Raw genomic sequence first — 27,716 nt, forward strand, 5'->3', positions numbered from 1 at the left:
TGTGCGAGTGTGTATGGCAGTGCGTGGGCAGCTTGAGGAGTATTAGCAGAGATCAGAGAGTCTCTAAGATTTGAGAAAGAGAGATAGAAAGATAGAGACAGAAAGAGTGAAATCTGACCTTTTATGTACTGTTTTGGCAATATTGTCACTGTTCCTGCCATGTCAATAAAGTAATTGCAAGAGAGAGAGACATTTAGAGACAGACGGAGAACATTTTTGATGAATTCCTAAAACGCTTTGGCAATACTGTTAATGCAACATTCATGCCAATAAAGAATATTGAATTGAACAGTGACAGAGGGAAATAGAGGCAGAGAGCGTAATTGAATTGAATACGAGAGGAAAGATGGAGAGAGAGAAGGAAAGACATATGAGATAGACAGACAGAGACAGTGGGAGGCCGAGTGGACCAGAGGGAGGTATATCTGTCTCCTTGGAGTTAGTGTGTGGGTGTATGGAGGTTCTGACAGATAGTGTTGCCCTGTTATTTAGTGTCCTCGGTGTTACACAGCGGTTGGTGGGGGCGTTTCAGCCAGACACCTCTGGTACAATAACACCAGATACTGTTCCACTCCAGCAGGAAGACAATGATCTCTCTCGTTTTTTTGGTCTCTCTTTTCAAAGCCATTCATTTTGTACAGAGAATGAAGTGTGTGTGTGTGTGTGTGTGTGTGTGTGTGTGTGCTTGTGTCATATTAGATGTGTAACAAAAGAGCGAAAGATACACACACAAAGAGAAATAGGTACAAAGAGAGAGATAGCGAGAGTGGCAGAGAGAGCAGTACAGAGAGAGAGAGAGAGAGAGACATCTCATGTTTGCCTATTAGCTGAAGAAGTGTCTGGAATCCCTCCGAGAGCAGGAACCCATCCACTCCACTGTCTAATCCACAACACACACACACACACACACCACTGTCGTATCTGTTGCTATGCCACCCGACTTCTGACGGATTTCTGTTTTGACTGAGTGTGTGTGTGGTAAAAGAGAGAGAGAGAGAGAGAGAGGGGTGGGGGGTAAGAGAGACAGGCAAACAGAGGGAGGAGCGAGGTAGGCTGAAAAAGAGAGAGAGGAAGAGGAAAGAGACGGGGAGGAAGAGGAAGAGAAAGGGGGAGTGAGAGAAGAAGAAGAAGGTGAGAGGGAAAAGGTAGAGGGAAATGAGATAGAGAGAGAAAGTGGCAGAGGAAGAGAGAGATGGGGGTAGGAAAGTGGAGAGCAGAGAAGAATGAAAGGAAAAAAAATGTACTAAGATACATAAAGTATAGGTCTCTCCCTCGTCTTTGTCTTTCTCCCCTCTCCTCTCCTCTGTGTGTCTACAGACTGCTAGCTGTGTAAATACATACAGTAATACAGCATTTCACTGGAGGACTTGGCACGTGGCCACAGCATGCTCTATGCCCTCATCCTGTGTGTGTGTGTGTGTGTGTGTGTGTGTTCGAGCACGCTGGGCATGCTAACAGTAGCAGCTGTCAAAACAGACACAGTGTTCTTTCTTTTATGCTTAGTTAGGAATAGAATATAATAGAACAGAGTTCAGCTGAGTTGAGTAGAAACAGAGTTCTCTCCAGGTTACAAAGTATTGTAAAAGATAGGATAATGGAACTGCTATAATTCTGCTATGTAACTATGGATTTTTAAGGAAGCTGACACAGAAGCACTGTTTCCTCTCGTCTTCTCTCATCTTTTCTCATCTCATGTCATCTTCTCTCATCTGTTCTCAGTTTTCATTCTCACCTCACTTTTATTTCCTCTCATCTCTTTTTGTGTAGCAACAGATTAGCCGCTGCAGCCTGATAAAGCTCTGCTGGCAACTGCTGCTTGCTTTTCTCATGCCATTTACTCTCATCTCCTTTTTCTCCACATCATCTCATTTCATTGCAAATGTATTGTCATTTTTTCTCCTCTCCTCTCCTCTCCTCTCCTCTCCTCTCCCCTCAGTGCCTCTGTGCTCGACTCACCGGGTCTGGCAGGGTGGTGGGTGGTGGGTGGGGGCAGGCTGATGCCCCCGGGGGGGTGGGTGTGGGGGGGCATGACACAGCGCTCTGCGGCCTTCCTCTGTCAGAGGGGCGGGGCTACGGTGGCGTCAGGCCGCCATGCCTGCAGCCTCCACTAGGGCGGTGACCGAGAGGGCCGAGCTACAGCGAAACACCTGAGGAGAGAAGGAGAAAAGAAGAGTGAGACACGCTGACGAGATAGATAGATAGATAGACAGATAGATAGATAGATAGATAGAGAGTGTAAAGTGTAAGTGAGAGTGAAAAAACAGAGCGAAAGGAAGCAATTCGCTATTCGTTATATGCATATTCACACATCTGCAAATCCTCATTTTGAGACTATTTCACACCAATTTGTTATCGTGTACGCCTGCACACACTCATTCACACACATACAAAAAGGTATACGCAAACAGCAATGACGACTAGAGCAGCAGGACTCTGTGTGTGTGTGTCATGCACATGTTTGTGCATGCTCCTTGCCCACATTAAAATATGTTTCTGTCTCTGCTTATGTGCATGCGTGTGCTTGCATCTACTCTTGCTTGTTTGTGTGTGTGTGCGTGTGTGTGTGTGTGTGTGCGTGTGTGTGTGTGTGTGCATGTGCATAGAGATCAGAAATAGCCCCCTGGTATTTCATAGGCATAAATAATAGATGTGTGTGTCTTTGGCAGTTTACACAATCAGTTTGCCTTTCCCACAGACAGACCCCCTACTGCTACTGTCTGGCAGAGAGACTGAGACAGACAGAGAGAGAGACAAGGAGAGACAGAGTGAGAGGGAGAGAGACAGAGAGAGAGAGAGAAGGGGGAGGGAGAGAAAGACAAAGAGAGGCAAAATTGGAGAAGGCAGAGACAAATTAGGGAGAGAATGAAGAACAGAGAATGAAGAGGAAGAGAAAGAGATAGACAGAAGAAGGAACGAGGGGAGACACTAACTGTCTGTGTGTGTGCGTGTGTGTGTGTGTGTGTCTGGTAAAACATCTATTATCCTTTATTAAATCAATCCACCACCGATTAAGTTTCATCTCTTTTATTGAAAGCACAGGGCTCACAACTTAGAAGATTCTTCATTATCGATCATTACCGAAGATTAAATCCAGGGTTTCCAAAATCCCAATAGCAGAAACAGTCTAACCTTGCTTAGCGGTTACCGCAAAAATGCCCTTGAGCAAGGCACTCAACGCCTCATTTCCTCCAAAGTGCAATTGTGTGCTTTCTATGAATGCAAAGCAGGGTGGTGCTGCAAAAAAAAAGCATGCAAGCCCAGGATCACTTTGCTGGGTAAATTAAGGTAAAACAAGACAACAATGAACATGTCGTCCCCCGTGAATCATGTGCCCCCCAATGGCCAATCAGTAACAAGTATGTCACCTTGTTTTGACCTGTAATTGCCACACACTCCTTGGGCCAATCAGTGTAATTTTGAAAGTACTGGAGTGCTGCAGTGAGATGCATCATTTCCCCAAGTTTCATCAAAATCCAATCAGCGGCGTCTGAGATATAATCAGATTAGACTGTTGTTCTGTGGCTAGCTGTTGTATAATGATGTTTGTTGGGAATACTCATTTCCTACACTGCTCATTTCGCCATCAAGTTGAATGGAGGTGTGTGTGTGTGTGTCTGTGTGTGTGCACGCGTTGTGCATGCATGTGTACTGATTATGTACAGTTTATTTGCAGCTGAACCTCTCTTACATAGCAGGAGGAGGAAGATGAGCGATAAGGAGGAAAACATGATGGATGGATACAGATGGAGATACAGACAGGCAGGTAGATAGATGGTCAACTTTATATGCATCTAGTCATGCAGACAGACAGGCAGACAGACAGGCAGCAAGACGGAGAGACAGACGGAGAGACGCCGCTCACTTTCTAAAGTAACACTCAGTGATCTGTCCAGAGTGTCAGCAAGTTATTTACCACCGGTAATATATGAGGCAGTGGAAACTAGAGGAGAGGAGAGGTGGAAGGGAGAAGGGGAGGAGGTGAGATAGGAGATAGGAGAGAAGGTGAGGAAAGGAGATGCAGAGAAAGAGAGAGTAAAGAGAGTAGAAAATGAGTGAAAATGTATAGGTGAGGCAGAAAATGCCAGAAGGGGAGTGGAGGTAAAGATACAGCATGTGCAGTGGGTAAACAGGGAGAACATTAAAATTCTCCTCCACCACCACCCTTTGTGTGTGTGTGTGTGTGTGTGTGTGTGTGTATTTAGGTGTGTGCAAGTGCATTGTGTGCGTGCATGCGATTAGTGTGCGTATGTTTGTGTATGGGCGCCCTAGTGGTGCTATTTGTGTTATCATTATTGCTATTAGTTCCTGCCAGACACTGAACAAAATACAAGACAGCTAATCTCTCTCTCTCTCTCTCTCTCTCTCTCTCTCTCTCTCTCTCTCTCTCTCTCTCTCTCTCTCTCTCTCTCAGGCCTCACTCCCCTCCTCTCTCTTTATCCTCCCTCTCAATATATAATATATTCCCTCTTTCTACATTTTATGTCTCCTTTTTATGCTCCCTTTCTGTCATTCTTTCTCTGTCGTACCTCTCTCTCTCTCTTCCAGTCTCTCTCTCTCTCTCTCACTCTCTCTCTCTCTCTCTCCTACTCCCCCTCCTCCTTCCCTTCTCCGTGTCTCTCTCTCCTTGACAAAGGAACAGAGGCATGTACCAAGGATATTCTGCAGATGGATTTCCTGCATGTGATTAAAGTCAGATTAGCCAGGCTCTACAGGGAAATTTTAGTTGTTTTTCAAGGAGCGCATGAGCTTGATTTTGAAAAATTCAGGAGCACAGAAGAGAAATGGAAGGAACTTAATGAATTTAGGAAAATCCCCACCCCTGCTTTGAATTTCAAGTCTTACATGGTCTCCTTTTTCAGTTTGCTGGGTAGAATGGATTGCACTGGTGGCACTATAGGACTGTTTATTGTTTAAGAAATAAAAGCATAACTTATTGATGCTATAGGCTGGTGAGCTGTACTGATATTAACTGTTGTATTGTGAGGTGTAGTGGAAGGCCACCTCTGACATATTAGTGTCAGCCCATCAATTCCCATCACTGTTACATAGGCGTTGTGTGTGTGGGTAGGTGTGTGTGGGTGGGGGTGTGTGTGTGGGTGTGTGGTACGTCTGTCTGTCAGTCTATTCTCAGAAAGCTTTTAATACCAATTTGACCCGCACACAGGGACAGCCAAAATACACACACGTACACACATACACACACGTACTCACACTCTCAGAGAGGTGTAAACATACATGCACACACACACACAGATGGACACACGGACATACACACACACACACACACACCCACACACGGATGTAAATACTTGGGTGTCAAAGTGGCCTGCACGCTGGGGAATCAAGTAACAGCTCCCCTCCTACTCTCGTCTCTCCTGCTCCTCCTCCATGTCGCCTCTTCTCTCTTCTCCTCTTTCCATCCTCCTTTTTCATTCTGTTCATTCCTCCAACCGCTCTCCTGTCTACACTTACTCTGCACATGCAAGACTGTGTGTGTGTGTGTGTGTATGTGCACGTGTATGTGTGTGTATTGTTGCCCGATTTGCCCAATTTAGCCTGTTGTTCAAGATATTTCATCTTTTTATGACAGGCCTGCTTTGCTTTACTAATAGTTTTTAATCAATATGGCTGCAATTCTAATCAAATTGAAATCCAACTGCACACTTCAAACTATCTGTGTGTGAAGGCAGGCGTGTGTGACTGTATGTAGGTGTGTGTGTGTGTGGTCCCTGTATGAGTGACATCACAGCTGTAAACATATAGCCCCCATCACTCACCCTCAGCTCTACCCTTCACTCTCTTTTGACACACACATACACACACACACACACCACACACACACTAGCATTTGGTTGTTAGCTGGTGTTACTTTCAAGCCCTCTTAAAGGAGTTTATCAGTGTCAAGTTATTAGAAAAAAAAAACCTTAAGAAGAATTGTACCACAATATACAAGGGAACAGAGATCTAGAGTCATATAGTCAAAGGGGTTGAGAGCATACCTGCTATTGTGTGTGTGTGTGTGTGTGTGCGTGTGTGTGTGTGTGTATGTGACAAAGCAGGTTGCTAACAAAGGCAGAGAGAGGCAGCCAAGCTCCCTGCATCAATTATTAAGCGCTTTCTTACACAGGAGAGGAGCGAGATTGGGGCAAGGCAGCACACATACATATACACACACAAATACAGATTCTCACATACACACACATGTACACACACAGGCATGTAAGCACGTGCCCATAATGTGACAAACACCGCCATGTACGTGCTGACAGGTACACGTGCAAAAATATGTACAGACATATAGTAACACATGCATACATGTAGACACACACACACACACACACACACACACATACTGTAAGAATGTGCACATGGCCATATACACTCACATTCCCATACAAACACACACATAGCTTGTATGGCATAACAGGCCACATGCCAGTCATATGCTGGTGTGACGGCCTAATACACTGGAAGGAGATCATTTGATTTAGCTATTGTTATTGTTTTTAAATAAACCTGATATTTTAAGCTAAGACCAATTGAATTTAGCAGTCACTGAGACCAAAACATGACCGAATCAAAATAGATTTGAGTCCAAGACCATTCTAATCTGGCCAGGAGTCCTACAGCCCCGGATACATGGGCAACATGCTCAAGTGATAGAGATGGGCAATACTGCCTTCAGTAGGGACGGGAATTTGCCATGTATGGCTGGTATTTCATTGTTTACTACATTATTATTCACTTTTATAGTTTATAGTTTTATTGTTTGTAAAACACTGTTTTGAAAAGCAATATAAGCACATACAATTTATGATTATTATAATTACTAATAGTAGTAGTAGTAGTATAGTCCTCGTAGTAGAATTGTTAAATCGGTGTGGACAAACTAAGGAACAAGTGAAGTACTCTTGGTGTAACAAAATGGAATTTTACATTTTTCGCATTTAGCTTACAGTGAGTGCTACAGTAAAATAGGCTTAAGTTCTTTAATCACCAACACTACAAGTATCCAATGGAAAGGACTGCAATAGTCATATGTGTGCGCCTTTACCAAGGTGATTTTACAAGAGTCAAAAAACAAGCTCATGTGAGAAAATTGCTGACAAAGAAGTTGGTTTTAGTCCAAAAACACAAATGTCAGATAGAAGAGGTACCGGTATATCACATAGGTTGATTGGCTATACTATGTGTAGAAATAATATCACCCTGACTAATCACACTTATAATTGATTATCTTTGTTGTAAATTATCCAATGGGTAAGTTTCAGACAAGCTGTTGGATTGGAGTCACTAACCAGACTTTACTGGTTGCCATGCCAACTATTGTGCTAACCAGGGAGCTAGTTAGTGATCTCTGTTGTGTTCTCCTGGATTTTATTCTAATGCATAAACTTTACTTTGACAAAAATGTTCTGGCAGTATCCATTCATTGGTAGCCATTGTATAAATGTATAATACCCTTGAGGACATTGAGCTAAACTATGCCTCGTAGGCCTACCAACCGAGTATTATTGCTACAATAAATATTCACATCAAAGCTATAACAGACCACTCTGGCTTCCTTGAAGCTAACTTAGTTAGTTTATGAAGAGTTGCCTACCTGTATCAAAACAAATTTTGATTTTTTTTCAAACCCATTAGGAAAAAGGGGCAAACTTATCAGTGGGGCAGTAAATGTTGGCCCATTGTATATGGAGGTAAAACAGAAGGCTAGCTTGTTAGCCACATCTGTTAGTCAGGCTAGCACAGATTCCCACTGATGTTACATCTGGTATATTAGTGTTGGCCATGCTACCAAAGATCCCCATTGACGTTACATCTGGTATATTAGCCTTAGCTAAGCTAGCACAGATCTCCATTGATTATGCATCAAGAGGCTTAAGACAAGACAATACTTGATCTCCCAAATTCAAGACCACAAGGCTTTATTTTCTTTTACAATCAAATCATGTAGGATATTGTAGGAAAAAAACCCAATGTATTTTGAAATCCACTGGATGTGACATTGATATCAGCTCCCAATATCCTTATCAGAAATTCAAAATAACGTATATAGCATCAACGTAAGCATCATTTATCTGCCCTACAGGACACATTACGTTATTTTCATGTTATAAAGGGTCTCTACAGCATATATTTCTTTGAAGGTATTTTTCACTTGCGTCCATTTAGATGCCTTAATGCTGTCTGTGTTTGTGTACTACTTTATTATTGTAGCTCTAAAATAAAACAAGGAATACTCATACATGCATACTTGTGTATGAATAAACTATACAGCAGCTACTGATGCACTCACCTTCTCCCAATACCCATCTCTGCAAGCTTTGCCCCCAAACCACAACCAAAAATTCCTGTGAATGCGCATGTTGTGTATTTTGTGTATTCAGGAAACAGGTTAAAGCTGATGTTTCCAATGTCCACCTTTTCCCAGCTGGCACCTTTGGCCAATAAATCACCCCAAACAGTCAAAAATTCCTCTCACATGTCTAATGCACTTGTTTGTGTGTGAAGCAGGTAAAGCTGTGTCTACTTCTGTCCCCAGTCTACTTTCTCTTATCTGTGTCATAATACATCTTTTATTTCAGCTGTAAAATAAGATGAGGAATAGTTGTGTAGAAATGAAGCGTGTGTGTGTGTGTGTGTTTGAGTGAGGGAAAGAGAGCTAACAACACAAACACACTTACCTTTTCACCAAATACCTTAGAGAGCACCAGCCTTATAGCTTTCTGCCTTCAGCCATCCCCCCCCCAAAAAAACACATCCAAAATAAAAAGCAAAGCTCAAAAATCTCTCACGGGAAAAACCATCGAAGAAAAACTGACACCCCTTCAGTTAAAAAAAATCCATACATTCAAGATCCGGGTAAAAAAAAAAAGAATAATGTAAGAATAATCCTTCTTTCTGTATAGAGACAATCCTTCCAGCTTCCCTCCAACCCACCAATGAAATGTGGAGAAGGAGGGATTGTGTAGAAAAACGAGGGATTGTAGCAAAAAAAAACGAGGTGAAGAGAGGCTTAGAGACACAAGAGGAGGGAAGAGAGGATAAGGTCCTTAGAAAAGAGAGAGAGAGGGAGAGAGGGATGGGGATATTTAATCCTTTTCTTCGAGGTGGGCTAGCATTCTCATCTATTCCCTGTATGAATGATACGTCCAGCGCTGTCCTGGTCGCTGGCTTGCGCGCTGCCGTGTGCGTGTGTGTTTGTGTCTGAGAGGTGTGAGTGTGTGTGAAAAAGAGAGACAGAGAGAGAGCGAGTGTGTGTGTGTGTGAGAGAGAGAGAGAGAGAGAGAGACAGCGGCGTTAGGTTGCTGGCGTCACGCGCTAGCCCTTCTGTGTGTCGCTATGTTTGTGATTCCTGCACTCAGCACGCGCCAGCAAGTAGAGGAGAGAGAGAGAGAGAGAGAGAGGCTGTCAGTGTGTGTGTGTGTGTGTGTGTGTGTGTGTATCCGCGCATATACTCTTGAGGGCTGTCTTTCCGGTGTGTCTGTGTGTGTTTGTGCCCCCCTCCTCTCCCCTCTTTTCCGTATGTGTGTTCAGTCGCGCATGTGGCAGGAGAATATGTGTGTTTGTGTGTGTGTGTGTGTGTGTGTGTGTGTGAGTGAGTGAGTGAGAGAGAGAGAGAGAGAGAGAGTCTTGTCAAATATAGTAACATTAGTGTATGCTGCCTCTGTCTGCCTGCAGCTCTCCCACTGTGAGAGAGAAAGGAGGGAGGTGGAAGAGAGAGAGTGATAATAGAAAGAGTGAAAGGAGAGAGAGAGATTGAGAGAAGAAGAGGTAGGAGAGAGAGAGAGGGAGGAGAGAGCAAAGATAGAGTGAGAAAGACCCAGAGAGAGAGAGAGAGAGTGGGAGGTGGAGAGAGAAATAAAGGAGAGGGTGGTTGAAAAAAGATAAAGGTAGGAGGGAGAAATACAGAGAGAGAGAGAGAGAAGGAGGCAGAGGAGGGTGAGAGAGGACGAGGAGGGATGGAGGGAGAGGGAAGGGGGAGAGACAAAGAGAGAGAGATGAGTGAAAGAGAGATAGCTGCGGAGGGAGGGAGGGAGGGAGTGGAGGGAGGGATCAGCTGATTCCACTGAAGATGAGAATCTCCCTCTGCCACATGGGCTTTTCTCCTCCCTCGCTTTTTTCTTTTTTCTCTTTCTTTTTTTTTTCTCCTCACGTCTCCCTCGCTCGGCTTTCATTTTCATTCTATTCCCTGTGGCGGCTCTCGTAACGGCTGGCTTTGTGTGTGTGTGTGTGTCTGTGTATGCACGCCTTTGTACATGTGTATGAGTTGGTGTGTGCGTATAGTATGTCTGTGTGTGTGCGTGTGTGTGTGTGTGTTTTATGGTATGTGAGTTTATGTGAGCATGTATTTGTGCGTGTGTGTGTGTGTGCTAAATCTTTAGTAGCAAAGGCCATTGTGAGAGAGCAGAAATGTTTGCTTTGGAAGAAAGTAGGGAAGAAATGAAAGACAGGAAAGCAAAGGAGAGAGAGAGAGAAAGAGAGAGGGAGAAAGGAAGAGTAAAGGGGGGTGAGAGAGAAGAGGAAGATGGGGAGGAAGATGATGTGTGGGGGGGGTTGGGAATGGTGTGTTTGTTTGCACACAGCATATAATTACTTGGCCACTTCCCATATATGGACTGAATCATAGTCCACACACACACACACACACACACACACACATTGTGCTGTTAATGAGTATGTGAATCATTTGGCGCGGTTGGCGGTACCTAAATGAGAGCCTAGTTGTTTCCATAAGGGATCGAACCAAATTTCCCTATTTCACCAGCCCAGCGGCTCTTTCCTCTTTCTTAGGGCACCTGAATTATCAAGAGAAATACTCATGACCCGAGTGTTTTTGCAGGCTATTTATTCTGTTTCCTTATAGTGTTTAGCCTTCTTATAGTGTCTACAGCCTATAGCGTTTTAGTCAGCCTGCCTCACTTTTACTGCCAACACAGGCAACAAGATGCCGTAGTTGTTAAAGAGGCCGTCCATCAATCAGACTGCTGAAGTGTCCTTGAGCAAGACACTGAACCCAGAGCTGCTGTTTTGTAACTGACCCTGACCTCTGACCTCTGTGGAACAAGGGAAAAGAGAATACCCATTTGGAAATCAATGGAGTGTCACCTTAACCCTTCAGCCTCTGTATTTATAGTCCATTTACTAGCCCGCAGCACGTATATATACTAACCTAAATTTATACACACATCACTCTCTCTGTCGCCAGCTCCAGGGCTTTGCACAGGCCCATTAAAACACTAGTATGGTTGGCTGCCGAACACACACACACACACACACACACATACAGACAGACGCACGCAAATGCAACATGAACAAAAGTCCTTTGGTTTCCTGTCCAACTGTGGGCACTGTGCTGGCTTCATCGGTCTTGACTGTACTGCCTGGCAAACAAAGCTCCATTTTAGCTGCCAATGTCTCCTGCCAGTTCTGGCTTTATAGGACAAACTCTTCAATGGCAGAATACGAGTTATGAAAGATGATTGGCTGCAATGACTGGGACAGCAGGGGAGGTGCGACGCGCCTCGCCAAGGCCACATAAAAGTTTTATTTTGTTGTCTATCATTGTTGAAGGGCGTTTCGGAGCAGAGGTTTATTTTTTTTGTCCTGGATGACAGAAGCAGTAGTGTGTATTGCGTGTGCGTTTGTTTATTGATTTTCTGTTTTCCCTAAGGGGCAATTAGTCTTCTGGCCTGCCCGCCCTCCGCAGAGCAGGGGGCAGAGAGCGGGGTCAGACACAGAGCAACTGGTAGGTTTCAGTGCCAGGCTCAAGGACACTTGGGGATCAAACCTGCGATTTTCTGGTTACGGGACACACTCTCTAAATGCTAGGTCATCCTACTGTGCCAGTGAAGTCCCAGCGTTTGGGAATGATGAATCCTGAATTTCAGCCGTAATGTAACTTCATAATTTGCTCTATAAAACCAGAATTTCATTTGGTTTTACAGCAGAGTTAGCTATTTAATTTACATTTACAGCGTTGTTTTGATTCATGATTGCATAACTGTTATATTTTACATCAAAGAAACCAAATAATACACAAGAAATAAACATAATAAATGGCAATAGGTAAAAATATAAAAATAGGAAAACAAGCAATATGAAAAAATATAATCTATACAATAAAATGATAGATAAAGCAAATCTGTACTTGGTAAAAAGAAAAATGAGTTCAAAAAGCAAGTTTCTAAAAGTTTGATTCTGAAAGCAATAATGATTTGACTAGCCCAATCTGCTCAGTCAGGTCCTTGTAAAATCCAGGTGCCCTGATTGAGAGGGAAGAGGTTTTTAACACCAGATAAGACCGTGGGGTGAGCTTGATTCATTCGATCTTCCAAGTGATGTGTCCACTTTTTAGGGTTGTTTATATGTCTGGCAAAGAGGGTTTCTGGCATCGGGATCCATTGTTAGTGCCAGCACCTCCTGCCAAGGCGACTTTTATGGGCAGTTCTATTCCATCAATGATGCAGGAAATACGTGTTATGAAAAATGATTACTGGCAGTGGTTTGGAACAAGAAAGTTTATTTTTTTACCTTTTCTCCCCGGCTATTATGTCTTCACCCAGCACATCTCTATCATATATAATCGTTCCAGGGCGGAAGGAATATTTTTTTATGGATTATCTACGAGTCGTGGCTTTAAACCTTGCACTCCTCGCTGTTGGTTGCTCGCAGTGTTGGAATTTAAACCTATTCTGTCACACCTATTGTAAGTTGCTCTGTGTGCTTGTGGGTGGGTGGGCGCACATTTTTCCTTTTTGTTCTCATTTTCTTCTTCTCTCTTTCATCCATTTTTCTCTTCATCCACCTTGTTGTTCTCTCCTCTTTCTCTCTCTCATTCCTCCACCATCTCTCTCTCTCATCTATCTTCTCTCTCTTCTACCAATTCTTTCTCTCCTTCTGTCTTTCTCTTCCCTCATCTCTCTCTCTCTCTCTCTCTCTCTCTCCCTCTCTCTCTCTCTCTGTAATTTACTGTGCTATTGGGTGAGTGTCACTGAAGATGAATTGGCTCTAGTCTTTGTATTAACACCAGGTCTGGCCAGCCAAGTTTAGCGCTACAACCACTAGTTCCTGCATAGAGCAAGCTTCAAGGCACTATCCATCTTCACACACAACACACACACACATACACACACACGTGGATCACACACAGAGGTTGTATATCCCCCTGGTTCCATCCCAGCAGTCACTGGTGTCTCTGTTCCCATTCATCAGCGCTTTCTATCATCGGTGAATCAGCCTCATATTGACCAGACAGTTTTATGGCCCTTTGGTCAATGTGGTCAATGAGGTTTGCTCCATAGAAATCCGTCATCTTTTAATTCACGTCTTGAAGCACATTTTTCCAGAGAGGCTTTTATTTAATAACCAATTTTAATTCTCATTGCCTTTGCCTGTTTTATTCTTCTGTAATATACTGTATGTCTGTCATTTTTATTGTTTTTCTCCCTGGCTTTACTGTACAGTCATTTTGTGGTTTTAAAGCACCGTTTTGAAAAGCAGCGTATTAATAAAGCGGATTAAAATTTATTACAGAATTGGAATAAATAGAACAGTTTCTAGTCTATCATATTAAGTCACTTCTCTAAACCTGGCAAGGTAGTATGCATCTACAGCACAATTTTTCAAGCGATTTAAGTCGACTGATTTAAAATGTCACTCCACTGATCAACAATAGAAGGGACAGGAAGGACAATTCTTAGTATTTTTCCTGCAGTATATTTCCATTTCAGTGCACCTAAGATGGCTGCCATAGACTATGAGCAGAGTTGAACGGCCTTGGCACAGTGAAACATCGTCCATCAGCAGCCAGTCATGAAGTTGTTTGGCTATACATTACATCCCAGGTTTCACTTTACCTGCTGCATATTCTGAGGCCTCATAAGCGCATCTTAACTGTATTTTAAGCATATGCAATTCATACATTATAATCAGCAGTATAATGAGAAGTATAATGATTATAATACATTCATGGTATCAGGTGTTTCAAAAGTAATTGTACATTTTTCTTTAATACATTTTTTTAATTAATACTCACTGTATTATTAGATAATTTCCCTGTTACCAGGTACACCAATTATTTACGTACTATTGAATGTTGAATTAATTTTGTTGAAATGACTAAAATTATTCAGCTTTGTTTTTCATTATTATTATTATTATTATTACTATTATTATTAGTGTTTCGAGCATGCAGTGCAGAAACACTATTGTATTTGTTACGATTATTATTTTTCTCTGGTAAAAGTATCTGGAGCTCAGAAACTGTAAGACCCACAGCAACCAAAATTGGCAGATACGTTTGAATGGTCAGCCGCTACTCAGGTAGAAAAAATTACACCAATCGGCCAGATGGTGGCGCTGTAAGAAAAACTTTACGTTTTGGCCTATAACCGAATTCCAAACTCTGAACCGAATTCCAAACCCTTCCCTATTTTTCCTGAATAAAAGATATCAGCAATGATATCTTCAAAATAATGTGCTGCCTGTATAGTTTTGTTTCTGTAGAGAATTATGTATTTGTGTATTTTGTATGCGTAACTCCATCAGTTGTTTGTGTGGTTTTGCTATTTATATGCTGTTAAAAATAGAACCTTCACCTCTCTCTGATGTTGACCACAGTTGCCTCATTTCCTTGTTTGTTTTTTAAAATGTGGCTGTAGGTGAACTAGTGAATGTAGTCTCTCACCCTCATTAAAACACACCTGTTACCATGTCCTGACCCAAGGGAGCCATGGGCGTGGCCCATCTTGGGTCCTGACCTATAGTTTGAGAAACTCAATGTGTGCAGCCAGCCGTCTGTTGTATTTCTCTGTAACACGCTATCTGTCACTACCGAATAAATGAAGTGGTACAGTTGGCGGATTACCAAGTCTTTTAGGTGCACACACACACACACACACACACACGCACACACACATACACACACACTCACACTCATACAAAGTTTATCCCCTCAGAGAGTCTCATTAATTTGGCCAAGTTGATTTGCTCTGGAAGGCCCTGAATTCATCACAGCCAGCCAGATGGTAGAGAGGGATTTCCTAGAGGAGGGAGAGAGAGAATTGGGGGGGGGGGGGGCTGAGATAGAGGGACAGGAGAAAACAGAGGGAGAGAGTGAAAACAAGAGGGAGGTAGGAAGCAAAGAAAGGCAGAGAAGGGGTGAGACAGGAAGAGATAAAGAGAGACCAACAGGTTCACAGAGAGCAAAAAGAGAAAGAGAGGGCGAGAGTGTTAGACAACGACAAAATAAAGTTGTTGAAAAGACGAAGACGAAGAAGAGGGATAGGAGAAAGAGAGATAAAAGTGGTGGGCGAGCACCATCTGTCTTCTGACAGAGAGCTGGAGAAACAGAAGAAGTAGAGGGAGGAGAGAGGGAAAGAAAAAGTAGAAGGGTGTAAAAAGAGAGATGGACAGATGGAGAAGAGAGAAAGAAAGGAGGATGAAGGAGAGGAGAGAGAGAGAGAGAGCTATTACAGGTAGATTTATTGTTTGATGGTCTTCCACCTTAAATTTCAGATACTTAAATTCTACAATTCATAAAATTGGATTAGTGAGGCAATGAAAAGGGCGCAATCACACACACACACACACACACACACACACAGAGAGAGAGTACCATGTTTCTCTCTCTTCACATTATAAAAGATTTAGTAGGTAATTGAGTTTCACACCAAATTCGTGTCAAAAATGTTGCCATTTTAATTCTGTTTTCATGTGTGACAAAATAGCCCCGTTATGAGCATGAACTGCCATGTAAACTAACATTAAGAACAGAAAAAAGCATTGCAGTTTGCATTCACTCAACTCACACACACACACACACACACTCACACAGGAGCATGTTTCTCCCTGTCTCTCCCCCTATGAATGATTTAGTGAGCGTGCCTCCAACAGGCCTGCTCCAGGCTCTGAAACTAGGTTAACTTAAGGTAGGGTCTGCTGACTTAGAGGGTCCACACACACACTTCACATTACCAACCACGTTTATTTCCAATTAAAGAAATAGGCCACCCATTTTACATCGTCTCACGACTGTTCTCTCACCTTCAAAACAGCTGAACGTCCATCATCTACTGGATCACAGGTCCAGCTTGAGAGTAAGAAATCCAATGACCAGTGTGATGCAATATATATAAACAGAGAGGCAGACAGAGTAGAGTCTACTTGGTGCCGATGCCTTGGATTCTATGTTGCTATTGAGTGTTTTTTATTTTTATTTTATAATTTAGTATTTGTTGGTTGCTGCACAGGGAACACAGTACCTGCTTGTCAAATTACTAAACACGAATTAGGATTCAGGTGCACCCTGATTCAAATGTTTGTGTGTGTGTGTGTGTGTGTGTGTGTGTGTGTGTGTTTGTTTGTGTGTCTGTGTCTGTGTCTGTGTCTGTGTCCAGAGTGTATAATTCAAAGCTAATTAGTCCAGGCCAACATGCCCCACCATCTCCACTGTTTTAATTATAAAAATATCATGTGGCTTTGCACGTGTGTTTGTGTGTGTCTGTCTCTGTCGACATCTGTGACGTTCAAAAGTTGTTGTGTGTGTGTGTGTATAAGAGAGTGAGAGACAGTGACAGAGAGAGAGACAGAGATAAAGAGAGAGAGAGAGAGAGAGAGAGGGAGGTGGGAGACAGAGGAGGAGAAGAGAGAGAGAGAGAAAGAGGATGGAGAGGAGGAGGAGGACGAGGGAGGGAGGTTGAGTCATCATCCTTTCGACCAATCCCAGCCCTCTGCCTGTTGCTTTGGTAACGTGATGTCAGTGCAGCCTCTGGCGACTCCTCTGAGGTTAGTCAGCTTCAGCACAGAGGTGTGTGTGTGTGTGTGTGTGTGTGTGTTCTTGTATCTTTACCTTTGTGAGGGCCAAATGTCTTCAAACTTGTTGCAGAAAAAGAGGAAAACTTCACATTGTCAGTCTTCAGTTTGATAAGTGTAATTTCAGGGTTAATTATTTACTGGTTAATGATAATTTAATGAATGAACGTAAATAGGATGTCCTAACATACAGTGACACAAAATGTGTGTGTGCGCACGTGTGTGTTTCTGTGTGTGTGTGTGCGTTCATTTGTGTCTGCATGTGTACATTCCTGTGTGAGTGTGGGTCTGTGTTTCTGTGCACATGTGCATACGAGGAGTGAGTGTTTGTGAATGGTTTTGTGAGTGTGTGGTTGCGTGTGTGTTTGTGCGAATGTGTCTGCATTTGTACCTGTGTGTGCGCACGTGTGTGTGGGCGTGTGTGGGCGTGTGTTCACGCACATTCAGACTTCAAGGCTTTCTATTCAAGCTGAACATTATAATCAAGTGTTTCTGAACTTTGTTTCTCTCAGGAGTCGACCAGAATTTGCCAAAACTCCTCTTACTGGCTGGAACTGTATTTGTTGCCTGGCAACGTCAGTTTACTGAACTCTCCATCAGGAGGCGATGGGCTCTACTGGGGCCTGGGTGAACATAGCACTGCTGCTGTGGGGAAAACACACAGGCCTAACTGTAATTTTGGTGTTGTTCTTATTTGAGTTGAAAGGTTGCATGTTTCTGTCTGTCCTGAGTGAGTTTCATGTCCCTCAGGCTTTAGGAACTTAAAACTCCATTGCATCATTTCAAAAATACATGGGATGACATTTACATTTAGGCCGACATTTTAGGCAATTAGCAGACACCCCTATTTAAAGTGACTTACAATGAGTGCAACAGTAGAATACGCTTCAATCCCTGGATCACCAGTAAGTACTTTATTAAATAGATTGGCCGATACAAGTACCAATCCGAGTCCCACTCAATTAGCATCCATTAATGTCCCCTAGAATTGCTATTATTACAGGAACAAGTGCTTCATTTGATGAAATTATGAAACATTACTTAATCATTTTTTTTCCAAAAGTGACAGTGACAAATGCTTTTATTTTGAAGGAAGCATCGCCTCAATTCCTGTATTGTTCGAACTGTCTCTGGCCGGCCTGAAGGAGCTGCTGCGCCTCTCCTCCACTCTCCACACTGCCAGACACTTTAGTGTGACACAGCTGGCACTCTGCCACACTGCAGACACTTTTCCTCCCACCCAAAAAGTGTTTTATTGCACCAAAGCGCAGCTCATTAAAGTATAGTATTGGGACAGCTTCGTTTGGCGATTCTTGGGAGCTGGATCGGCACCAGTTCCGATATTACAGATACTGTAAGAGCAACTCTAGTTATCCACAGCCAACAGCAGGGAATGCAAGAATCAGAAGAACAGTGTCAGTGACAGTACAGTGAGCTAAACATCTTTGTGTTCCTGTAATATTCATTTATCAACAACAAAGCAATTAAATAATACACTTATGATATCATTATCTGCATCTGAGCAATTTTATTTTCCTTACCTAGAGCGTTATTATTTTTTTTTTTTGGTTTTGTACCATTTTTTTCCATGTTGAGCTTTAATGCTATTTGTGTCATCTTGATTTTGTTCTCTTTCTATTTCAACACTCGTATTTGCCATTTTAAAAGCCTTATGGGATTTCTTTGTCTCACCTGCACAATTTGTATTTCTTTCCTTGTCTCTTTTTCCAGTTAATTATTAATAGCAATCATTTGTGCAAATAAGCTAAACCTAAACCCCCAAAAATAGCAGAGCAAGGAACAGGAATAATAAAAAGTGAAGCAAGATGTAGATTAAGATGGATGACGTATTGATGACAGATGCAGAGACCTTTGAAAACATTGATGGTAAGATTAAGATTTGAACAGTGGAGAGATTTGGTTTTCACGGGGTCAAACAGTCAAGTATTAAAGAGGGGAGAGAGAGAGAGAGAGATGAGGGGGAAATGGTGAGAATAAGATAGACAAAGAATAAAGACTGGGACAGACTAGGGTAGTTCAGAGAAAATGCTTGCCATGTGGTCAGGAGGATTTTCAGACTACGCGACTATGCAGTGAGCGTCGTTGCTGCGCTGACCCTCGGCCCCAAGAGCCCCCAACCCCAGCTAGCAACTATCCACCCTGCATGTCCCGCCGGCGGGACCATCAATACAAACGCATGTTTGGCCACCAAGCTTTGTTCAAACCCATATAACTTTATTATAAATTCTAGTCAAGATCCCAAGGTTTCCAAAGATACCAAATATATCATGCTGCATTACAGGGAAATGTGTATAAAATGGTGCACCAGACATCGAGATTTTTTCCATTTGATTTAATGGTGCAGCCAAAAAAATGTCAGATACAGAATATGTAAGTGACACTGTCGTACATTATGGAAAAATGTTTTTTTCTATTCTACCTAAACCCAAAACCCAAACAAAGCATGTGACTGAAATTGACATATTGGCTGATCTTTGGTGCCAGGTGATGCCACCCATTATAGAGTACAACAGGTGGTGACAGGCTTTACACAGATTTGGGTTTGGGGTTTAGTTACTCTTTAAGTGGAAATTTAAGGGGGAACTCAGAGTGCAAGGGATTAAGAGAAAGAGAAAGCCTAATGGAGATTAATGTTGTGACCTAACTCTCACCCCGTTCCCTCTGCTATTTGTTTTATCACAGATGAATGTTTGACATTTCTAGATATAAACTATAATCTTGTGTGTTTGTGTGAGAGAGAGACAGAGACAGAGAAAGCAATGACAAGTTTGGCATTTCTAAATATAAACTATGCATCCGTGTGTGTGTGTGTGTGTGTGTTGGTGTCTTTGTGTTAATGTGTATGTTTGTCGGCGTGTATGTGTCTGGGTGTGCATCACTGTGTGTGTGAGAGAAAGCCAATTACAGAGAGAGAGAGAGAGAGAGAGAGAGAGAGAGAGATGACAAGTATTTGACATTTGCTGATATAAACAGTAATCTTGTTGTCCACAGTCAGCTCAAATGCAACACACACTTTTAAGACTGACGTCAACAGAGAGTACAGTTTTTTAAATCAATGACCAGTGATAATATCACTTACATAAACACACGCACACACACACACACACACACACAAAAACACACAGCCTTTTATCCCCAGTTCAGACTCTGCTCACAGGAAAAAGATTAAAGAAAAACACTTTAATACTATTAAAAATGGGCTTTTGGTGATGTATCTTGCATTTCTGGGTAAATGTTTTTGTTTGCAGTGTATTTTTATAACTGGTCAAAGGTAGACAATGTGACACATATTTCCAGCTTAACTGCAATGAAGCTTGATAGCAAAAAACTTTTCATCTATCTAAAACATAAACGGTATTGGTATCTGTCCCTCTGAATCAAAGAGCAAGGGCTTCTTTCTAGAGCTGCTATTTTTCACCAATATTCAACAATCAAACAGGGAGAAATCCATCGTATAAGAAGCAGAGAGACCAGTTTGAGCCAGCAGCCTCAATAGACCAGAATGCAATGCAGCCACAAGACATGCTGCACTTTGAGTAAAGGGCGCGACTCTCACTCTATCGCTATCACTCTCCTTTTACACATACAGTATAACCCACAGCTGAAATGCAACAAGTTCACGCCTGTTCTCTGGGGGCTGTCGAAAGGCATTCTGGGAAATGTAGGAAATCACTAACTTAAGTAGTAGATGAAGCAGGTTGAGGGAAAGTGCATACATACTGAAAGTTCACTCCATCTCATAATAACTCCTGGAAAGCATCGACCATCACAGATTGACAATATATAACAGTATAAGAGGGTAGAGTTTTCCTTTAAAACCAGTGGCCAGTGCTTATACTATTACACACACATGTACAAGCATGCACACACACACTTTCTTGCTTTCAGTCTCTTCTCTCTGCCTCTCTCTCTTACAAACGCACATGTAATAGCACATTCACATACACAAACACACACATATGCAAAAGGCTGCATGCACACACGCCCACGCGCGTGCACACACACACACACACACACACACACACCCATTTGATCTTGCTCTCTCTATTATTAATAGCCACGGTTGGTTGAAATGAAAAGGGTTTCCGACTCATAACGTTATTAAAAATCAATTCATCCTTTTTATCCCCTCTGCCCTTCGTCTTACCCTTTTCCTCTCCTCCCTCTTGTCTCTCTTCATCCCTCCATCATTCTCTCTCTCCCTCTCTCTCTCTCTCTCTCCACTGGTGCCACCTGACTCCATTACATCAATTAATCTGTTCCTTTGATTACATTGTACAATGCCTGTGTTCTTTTAATGACCTTTCTTTCTGTGTGTGTGTGTGTGTGTGTGTGTGTGTGTGTGTGTGTCGTTCCTGCACCCCAAATCCCTTTCCTTCTTTGGTCTTTCTTGTGGGTGGGTGTGTGTGTATGTGTGTGTGTTGGTGTGTCCCATCCTTCCTTCACACCCTCCCTTTCTTTCTCCCTTAAAGTCCTAAGTCTCTCTCTCTCTCTCTCTCTCTCTCTCCTTGCCTCCTTTTGGAAATGGATAGATAAAGGAAGAGAGAGAGAGAGAGAGAGCGAAAGAGAGAGAGAGAGAGCGAAAGAAAGAGAGTGAAAGAGAGAGAGGAATGTAATGACCTCCTCACTAGTGGCCTTATTCTCAATGTCCTCCCTGTGTGTCCAGAGAATCAGCCATTGTGCCAGTCTAATTTATTGACTCTCTCCCTCTGTGTATGTGCGTGTATGTGTGTGTGCGAGAGAGAGTGTGTGTGTGTGCCTATATATTTAGCCTGGGCTCCAGGGTCTTGCTAAGGGAACCGTCAACACCAGCTCTGTTCACTGGTCATTTAGCAGAGACTGACCTCCTATGCCATCTCAGCACAACACACACACACACACACACACACACACACACACGTGTCGAGAAAAATGTGTGAACACACGCAGGCGCACATTTATAGAAATGCACAGTCAACAGTCTCTCTTTCAACTGAGTAAAAAAACAACATAAGATCTGAATGACCCTCTGAATGTGTTATGATATTCACGTTCAGAGAGTTCCAAGCTGAAGTGAAAGCATGATATAGATAGATAGATAGATAGATAGATAGATAGATAGATAGATAGATAGATAGATGGATACATAGATGATAGATAGATGGATAGATAGATGCATACATACATACATACTGCACTTTTAGAGACTAGCTTTTATGTCATTGTTTTTTTCTTACTATTACTATTATACATTATATATACACATATTACTATAGATTATTACATGACTATGATTCCATGACTATACGTTTTGTGGATGACATTTATTGTTGCCCTTGACCTTTTCAGTGTTCCACTGCTATTTTCACCTGTCTCCCTTTCTAAATCTGACTTTCTTTTTTCCTCCTTCACTCCCTCACTCCCTTCCTCCTTCCCTTCTTACCGCCCTTTCCCCTTCAAAGTACCCTTCTCTCTTTCCCTTCCTCCTCCCTCCCTCCTTGCTTCCTTCCTCTCTCTCTTCCTTCGCCTCCTTCTTACCAGACTCTCTCCCTCCTTCTCTCTTCACTTCCTTCCCTCCCTTCCTTTCTCCTCCTCTATATCACTCCCTCCTTCCTCTCTCTTCTCCTTCCCCCCTCATTCCTTATCCCCTCCATCTCTCCTTCTCCCTCTCTTTCCCCTCTCTCTCCGTTCACACTCTGTCAGACACTTGACACTCTCACTGCTCCATTTAGCAAAAGGCCAGCAAGCTATTCACCTCACTCTGTCTTTCTTTCTCTCTATGTCGCTCTATCTCTATCTCGCTCTCTCTATCTTTATCTCCCCATCCCTCTCACACTCTTGCTCTTTCTCTCTCTCTCGCTCTGTGTGTCTCTCTATCTCTCTCTGCTATTGTCTGTGTGTGCGTGTGTGTGTGTGTGTGTGTGTGTTCGCACAAAGGGTCACATTAGTAGGCAGTGCCTTATTTTACCAAGTTGCTTAGATGTTTTCTGAAAGACCAGGCTGGAAAACAACAGTACCGTGACCAGAATGTATCTCTCTCTCTCTCTCTCTCTCTCTCTCTCTCTCTCTCTCTCTCTCTCTCTCTCTCTCTCTCTCTCTCTCATTATTTATCTCCTTCTCTGTCTGTCTCTCTGTTTCTGTTCATGTCTCCCTGTCTGTTTTCCTTTGTTTCCTTCTGTCTCTCTCTTCCTGCCTTTCTGTCTTTCAGACTGCCTGTCTTTCTTTATAATACATACGAGGTGTGAATATGCATATAGGGCAGAAACTGATGAGACAACATCTGTACTGTTTGGGTTATGTAAAGACTGCAGAGAGACTGAGGCTTTCTGCCTGTCTGTCTCTCTCTCTGTTTGCAGTCTGTCCACCTTTGTTTCACCTCTCTGTCTCCCTCATTCTGTCTTTCTCTCCTTTGTTCGCTGCTTGCATCCCTCTCTCTCTCATCCCTCTATCTCGTTAGTGTAATAACCAATTAACTCTGGCTCTCGGTTGCTTTAATTTTTTATTTATTTCTTCATTAATTCATTTCCTGTTGGAAGCTCCACTCCACTGTGATTGGCAGCTTGCACTAATTGCAACTCAGACTGAGTGGCTGTAACACACACATACGCACACACACACACACACGCACACACACAGACACAAATGCATTCAAGCTTGTAGCACGCGCACATACACACACATACATGCACAGTTTCAAGCACATGTGCATGCACGCAAGTTTGCAACCACACACACACACACACTTGCACAGTCACACATACACACATGCTTGCATGCAAGGTCACGCATGTTCTTGTACGCAAACTGAACACACACTCGATGCACTCGCTTGCACACACACATACTATGTACAAAAACACTCTATTGCAGCACACACACAAAAACACACAAACACACACGGATCAGTGTGATGGTTTTAATTAGATTTGGCCTATCGCTCTTAAACTCAGAGAGGGAGAGAAGGCAGATTACTGCTGCCGTCCATGATGGCCTTCTTACACTTTATCTGAGATTACTGTGGAGGGAGACGGCTTCAAGGTCACTAGCCCCTGTGGGAGGTGGTGGGGGGGTCAGCAGAGAAAGACAGGGACAGAGTACACTGTATGCACATATGAGAGAGAGAAAGAGAGAGATACAAACCAGGGACCTTACAATGAATTATCTTTCTCACCGACAGCCCTATGTACAAGAACGAAAGAAAGAAATAAAGAGAAAATGTGGCAACATAGACACATATGGAGAGAGAGAAAGAGAATAATCAAATAATATGACAACTACATTGTACAATGTACATGTAACAAGGTGATAAAGTTAAAGTGTTTAAAGCAAAGCACATACAGCACAATCGTCAGTTAAAAATCAACACTGTGCCAGAGTTAACTTAACGTTTTTGATAGTTTTGAACAGCATCCCCACAGCCGTATGAGCTCCGTGAGAGAACAAATATCTTTCCAATCAACACTTGTCAACCCAAAATGATTTTCACTGAATCATCAACACTCATTAACACTGGAAAATGTTCTGTGTACATGACTGACTCCAGGCTCATTACAGCAACGATTCGGCATTATGACAGATTTTCAAGATCGGACCGAATCCACACTACACACACACACACACACACACACACTCAGGCAGAAGACAGAGGGCTGTGCATTGGTGTCAGAAACTTTTCCTATTAACATTCTGACTGATCCCCATAGGGGCATATAGTTCATGCTTTATTCTCATCTTCAATAATCCATAATTCATCACCTAATAGCATGTTAGTGTATGTGCATAATTGAGTAAGTTAGGTGGTCGACCTTTTAAGGCTAAAGCTATAGGGTCACATAGTGTTTCCCCCAACCATTTAACTCCTAGCTGGACATCAGGAACCATGGAAAAGTACATGTAGAATAGAATAGAATAGAGGAGGAGGCTTGTGATGATCCAACTCAAAAGTGTCTTATGTATCCTACCCAGAATAGGAAAAGAGACCAGACCTACAGGTGAAAAAGTAGTTGCAAATCATTGTTAGTGTTTGTTTTGACCTGCTCAGAGTACCAGGCGGGTGGAGTTTACCACATCAGGACAGTTCAGAGTTCTCAGTGATCACAGAAAACTGTACTAAACTGACTCTCAAACAGTTTAGGCTCTCTTTCTCATTGTAGTGTAGACCGGCAGCAATGCTAAAAAAAAATCATAAATAGTGTGTGTGTGTGTGTGTGTGTCTCTCTCTCTCTCTCTCTCTCGCTCGCTCTCTGTCTCTCGCTCTCTCTCTCTCTTTCTCTCTCTCTCTCTCCACTGTTGCCACCTGACTCCATTACATCAATTAATATTTTCCTTTGATTACACTGTACAGTGCCTGCGTTCTTTTAATGACCTTTCTGTGTGTGAGTGTGTGTGTGTGTGTTTGTGCACAGCACTTTGTGCAAGTGTGCATGGTCAGAAACATGTGCGTGCTTGTGTGTGTATATGTGTGTATATTAGCGTAATGATGTGTGAGGTGAATTTATGTGTGTGTGTGTGTGTTAGTGTGTGTGTGCATGCATATGTTTGTCTTCATGCGTGTTTGTGAGTTTTGTGTGTAGTGCATTGTGAGCACCGCGGAGGCTATCCCCGAGTGGTGGTGCAAAGCATGCTGGGAGAAAAACGTTGAGTCTTTGATGCTAATGTGAAGTGTCATATCTTCCGCTGCAGTGTGTGTGTGTGTGTGTGTGTGTATGTGTGTGTGTGTGTGTTGCATTGAGAACTTATGCAATTACAATTCCTTTTTAGCATTACCACGCTGACTGCGATGCTGACGTGCAGCCCTAAGCTGACACAAGCAATCACTCTGCCACGGCGTGTGTGTGTGTGTGTGTAACAAGCACACACTTATCCTAGGCTTAATGTTTTGTGAGTGAGTGCTATGTTGTAGGCAGAGGTTGACAACACACACACACACACACACACACACACTGTCTAAGAATAACCAGTTCGCACAGCAGTATACTGTATCTCAGAAGGCCGGCTACTGTAAAAGGATTTTCAGAGTTCTGAAGACTGAGCTAATCTCCACAGCTTGGCCTCCTCACTCTTTGAGCCTGGGAGCCAAATGAGAGATCTAGTCTCTCACCCTGAGATCCCGGCTCATTAATTGTCTTTCAGTCTAAATTTGCATAAGTGCTGCAATTTAAATTTCTCCTCTTCCTTCTACTACTACTACTAATACTGCTGCTACTGCTACTGTTACTACTACTGCTACTACTACCACTACTCCGCTACTTCTACTACTACCACTATTACCACTGCTACTACTATTACTGCTGCTGCTACTACTACTATTACTACACATTGCCAATTGTTCCTCTTCTTTGTCATTCTTCTCTTTCTCCTTCACCTCTAGTCCTCTGTCTGTCCGTCCATTCCTCTTCTACTTCCTCATCCTTCTCCTCTTCATCTTCTTCTTCATCTCCCTCCTCTTCATCCAACCTTCTCCTTACTCCTCTGCCCTCCTTTCCCTCTTCCTCCTTCCCCGGCCTCCCCTATTCTTTGTTTCTGCTGTTATTTTACTGTACTTAACTGACCTCTCTCTCTCTCTCTCTCTCTCTCTCTCTCTCTCTCTCTCTCTCTCTCTCTCTCTCTCTCTGTGCAGCCATCGGCATCCAGATGACTCTGGAGCTGATTGAGTCCAGGTTCTGGGCCATCGCAGCTCAGGTCAGTACACGGTGGCTGAATGTGATGCCAATGTTTCTCACTACAAAATTTCTTGCAGATTTTTGTGAAATACACAGCTGGACAGCAGAGTGCTGTAGTGAGTAGTGAGACTGCTCTTCAACCAGAGGACCTGTGTTTAAGCCCCCATATCAGCAAGCACCCCCCTGCTGAAGTGTCCTTGAGCAAAACACTGAATCCCTACCAGCTCAGGAATGCAGTTCTGTAGCTGATTAATGTAATAAATATATTGTATTTTATTTGTATTGTATTTTTATCTTTCAGCTGCTGGCCAGTTAAACAGCTTGTTAGCTATGGTAGCACTCTGTATTGTAACCTGTGAATAATGTTGGCTGTGTTTGCAGTTATTGTACCAATTACCTTGAATGAGGAATGCTAACAGCACAGACAGGCTGTTGTTCAGGTGGTCCAATACAGAAACTCTTCCTCTCTACATAATGACTCCTATCTGGTGAAGTAAAATAACAGCCTAAATTTCAACATGTCAAGGCATCCCATTAGGCCCAGTGTAGATATTCCAGACAATTTTTTCCAATCTTGTCTAACTCTTATAATTTGTGTCCATCTGCAGCACTGGAAAAAACACATGACTGCTCTCATACAGCAACATTTAATAGTCTATTTTCCAGGTCAGATGAAAAGAATTACGTTGGAGCATTCTGGTGTCTGACTCCAACCTGTGTCACATGTCATTGTCTTGATTTGGCATTTACATTTTACATTTACACTTTAGGTATTTAGCCAACACTCTGATCCCGAGCGACTTCCAGTGAGAGATTAGGTAGAGGTTCAATATCTTGCTTAAGGGCACATCAATGGGAGACACAGCTATTGATGAACACATTGGCTGCTTCAGGGATTGAACCTGTTGCCTCTTTGTTACAGGGATGTCTGTTTAACCACCGCCTCCATTTATTATCCTATGACAATGACGATTATAGGTATTGTTTTGAGCCATTAAAGGTATTTTAGTGCCAATCAAATGCCCTTCTCTGCTTCATTAGCTGGTAATTACAGCAATTAAAAGAGGATGGTATACTGTGCACTTTGCCTAATTCAAAGCTTAATGCAGTGTTTCTCATACCACTGCACATTAAAGGAATGGCCGCCCCGCCTATTATGATTGATAGATTAAAGGTTATCATAAGTGTTGTTTTCACTGGATAGTTTGACTGCCACATGATCTAGATGCTCCTCAA

General features: G+C 42.7%; 2 protein-coding genes across 2 annotated transcripts in view; one reads left to right on the forward strand and one right to left on the reverse strand.

Annotated features, from left to right (window-relative positions):
* lrtm2a (leucine rich repeat transmembrane protein 2a) overlaps nt 1-2,029 on the reverse strand; it is a 19,360-nt gene extending 17,331 nt beyond the window's left edge. Inside the window, exon 1 of the mRNA XM_071910259.1 lies at nt 1,957-2,029. Within this exon, the coding sequence (XP_071766360.1) occupies nt 1,957-2,029 (73 nt within the window). The remainder of the gene's footprint in view (nt 1-1,956) is intronic.
* Nucleotides 1-27,716, forward strand: part of cacna2d4a (calcium channel, voltage-dependent, alpha 2/delta subunit 4a) — a 101,477-nt gene that overhangs the window by 57,212 nt on the left and 16,549 nt on the right. The window contains exon 28 of the mRNA XM_078282244.1: nt 26,438-26,499. Within this exon, the coding sequence (XP_078138370.1) occupies nt 26,438-26,499 (62 nt within the window). The remainder of the gene's footprint in view (nt 1-26,437; nt 26,500-27,716) is intronic.

The sequence above is a fragment of the Centroberyx gerrardi genome, chromosome 24 (assembly GCF_048128805.1).
Source record: "Centroberyx gerrardi isolate f3 chromosome 24, fCenGer3.hap1.cur.20231027, whole genome shotgun sequence".
NCBI lineage: Eukaryota > Metazoa > Chordata > Actinopteri > Beryciformes > Berycidae > Centroberyx > Centroberyx gerrardi.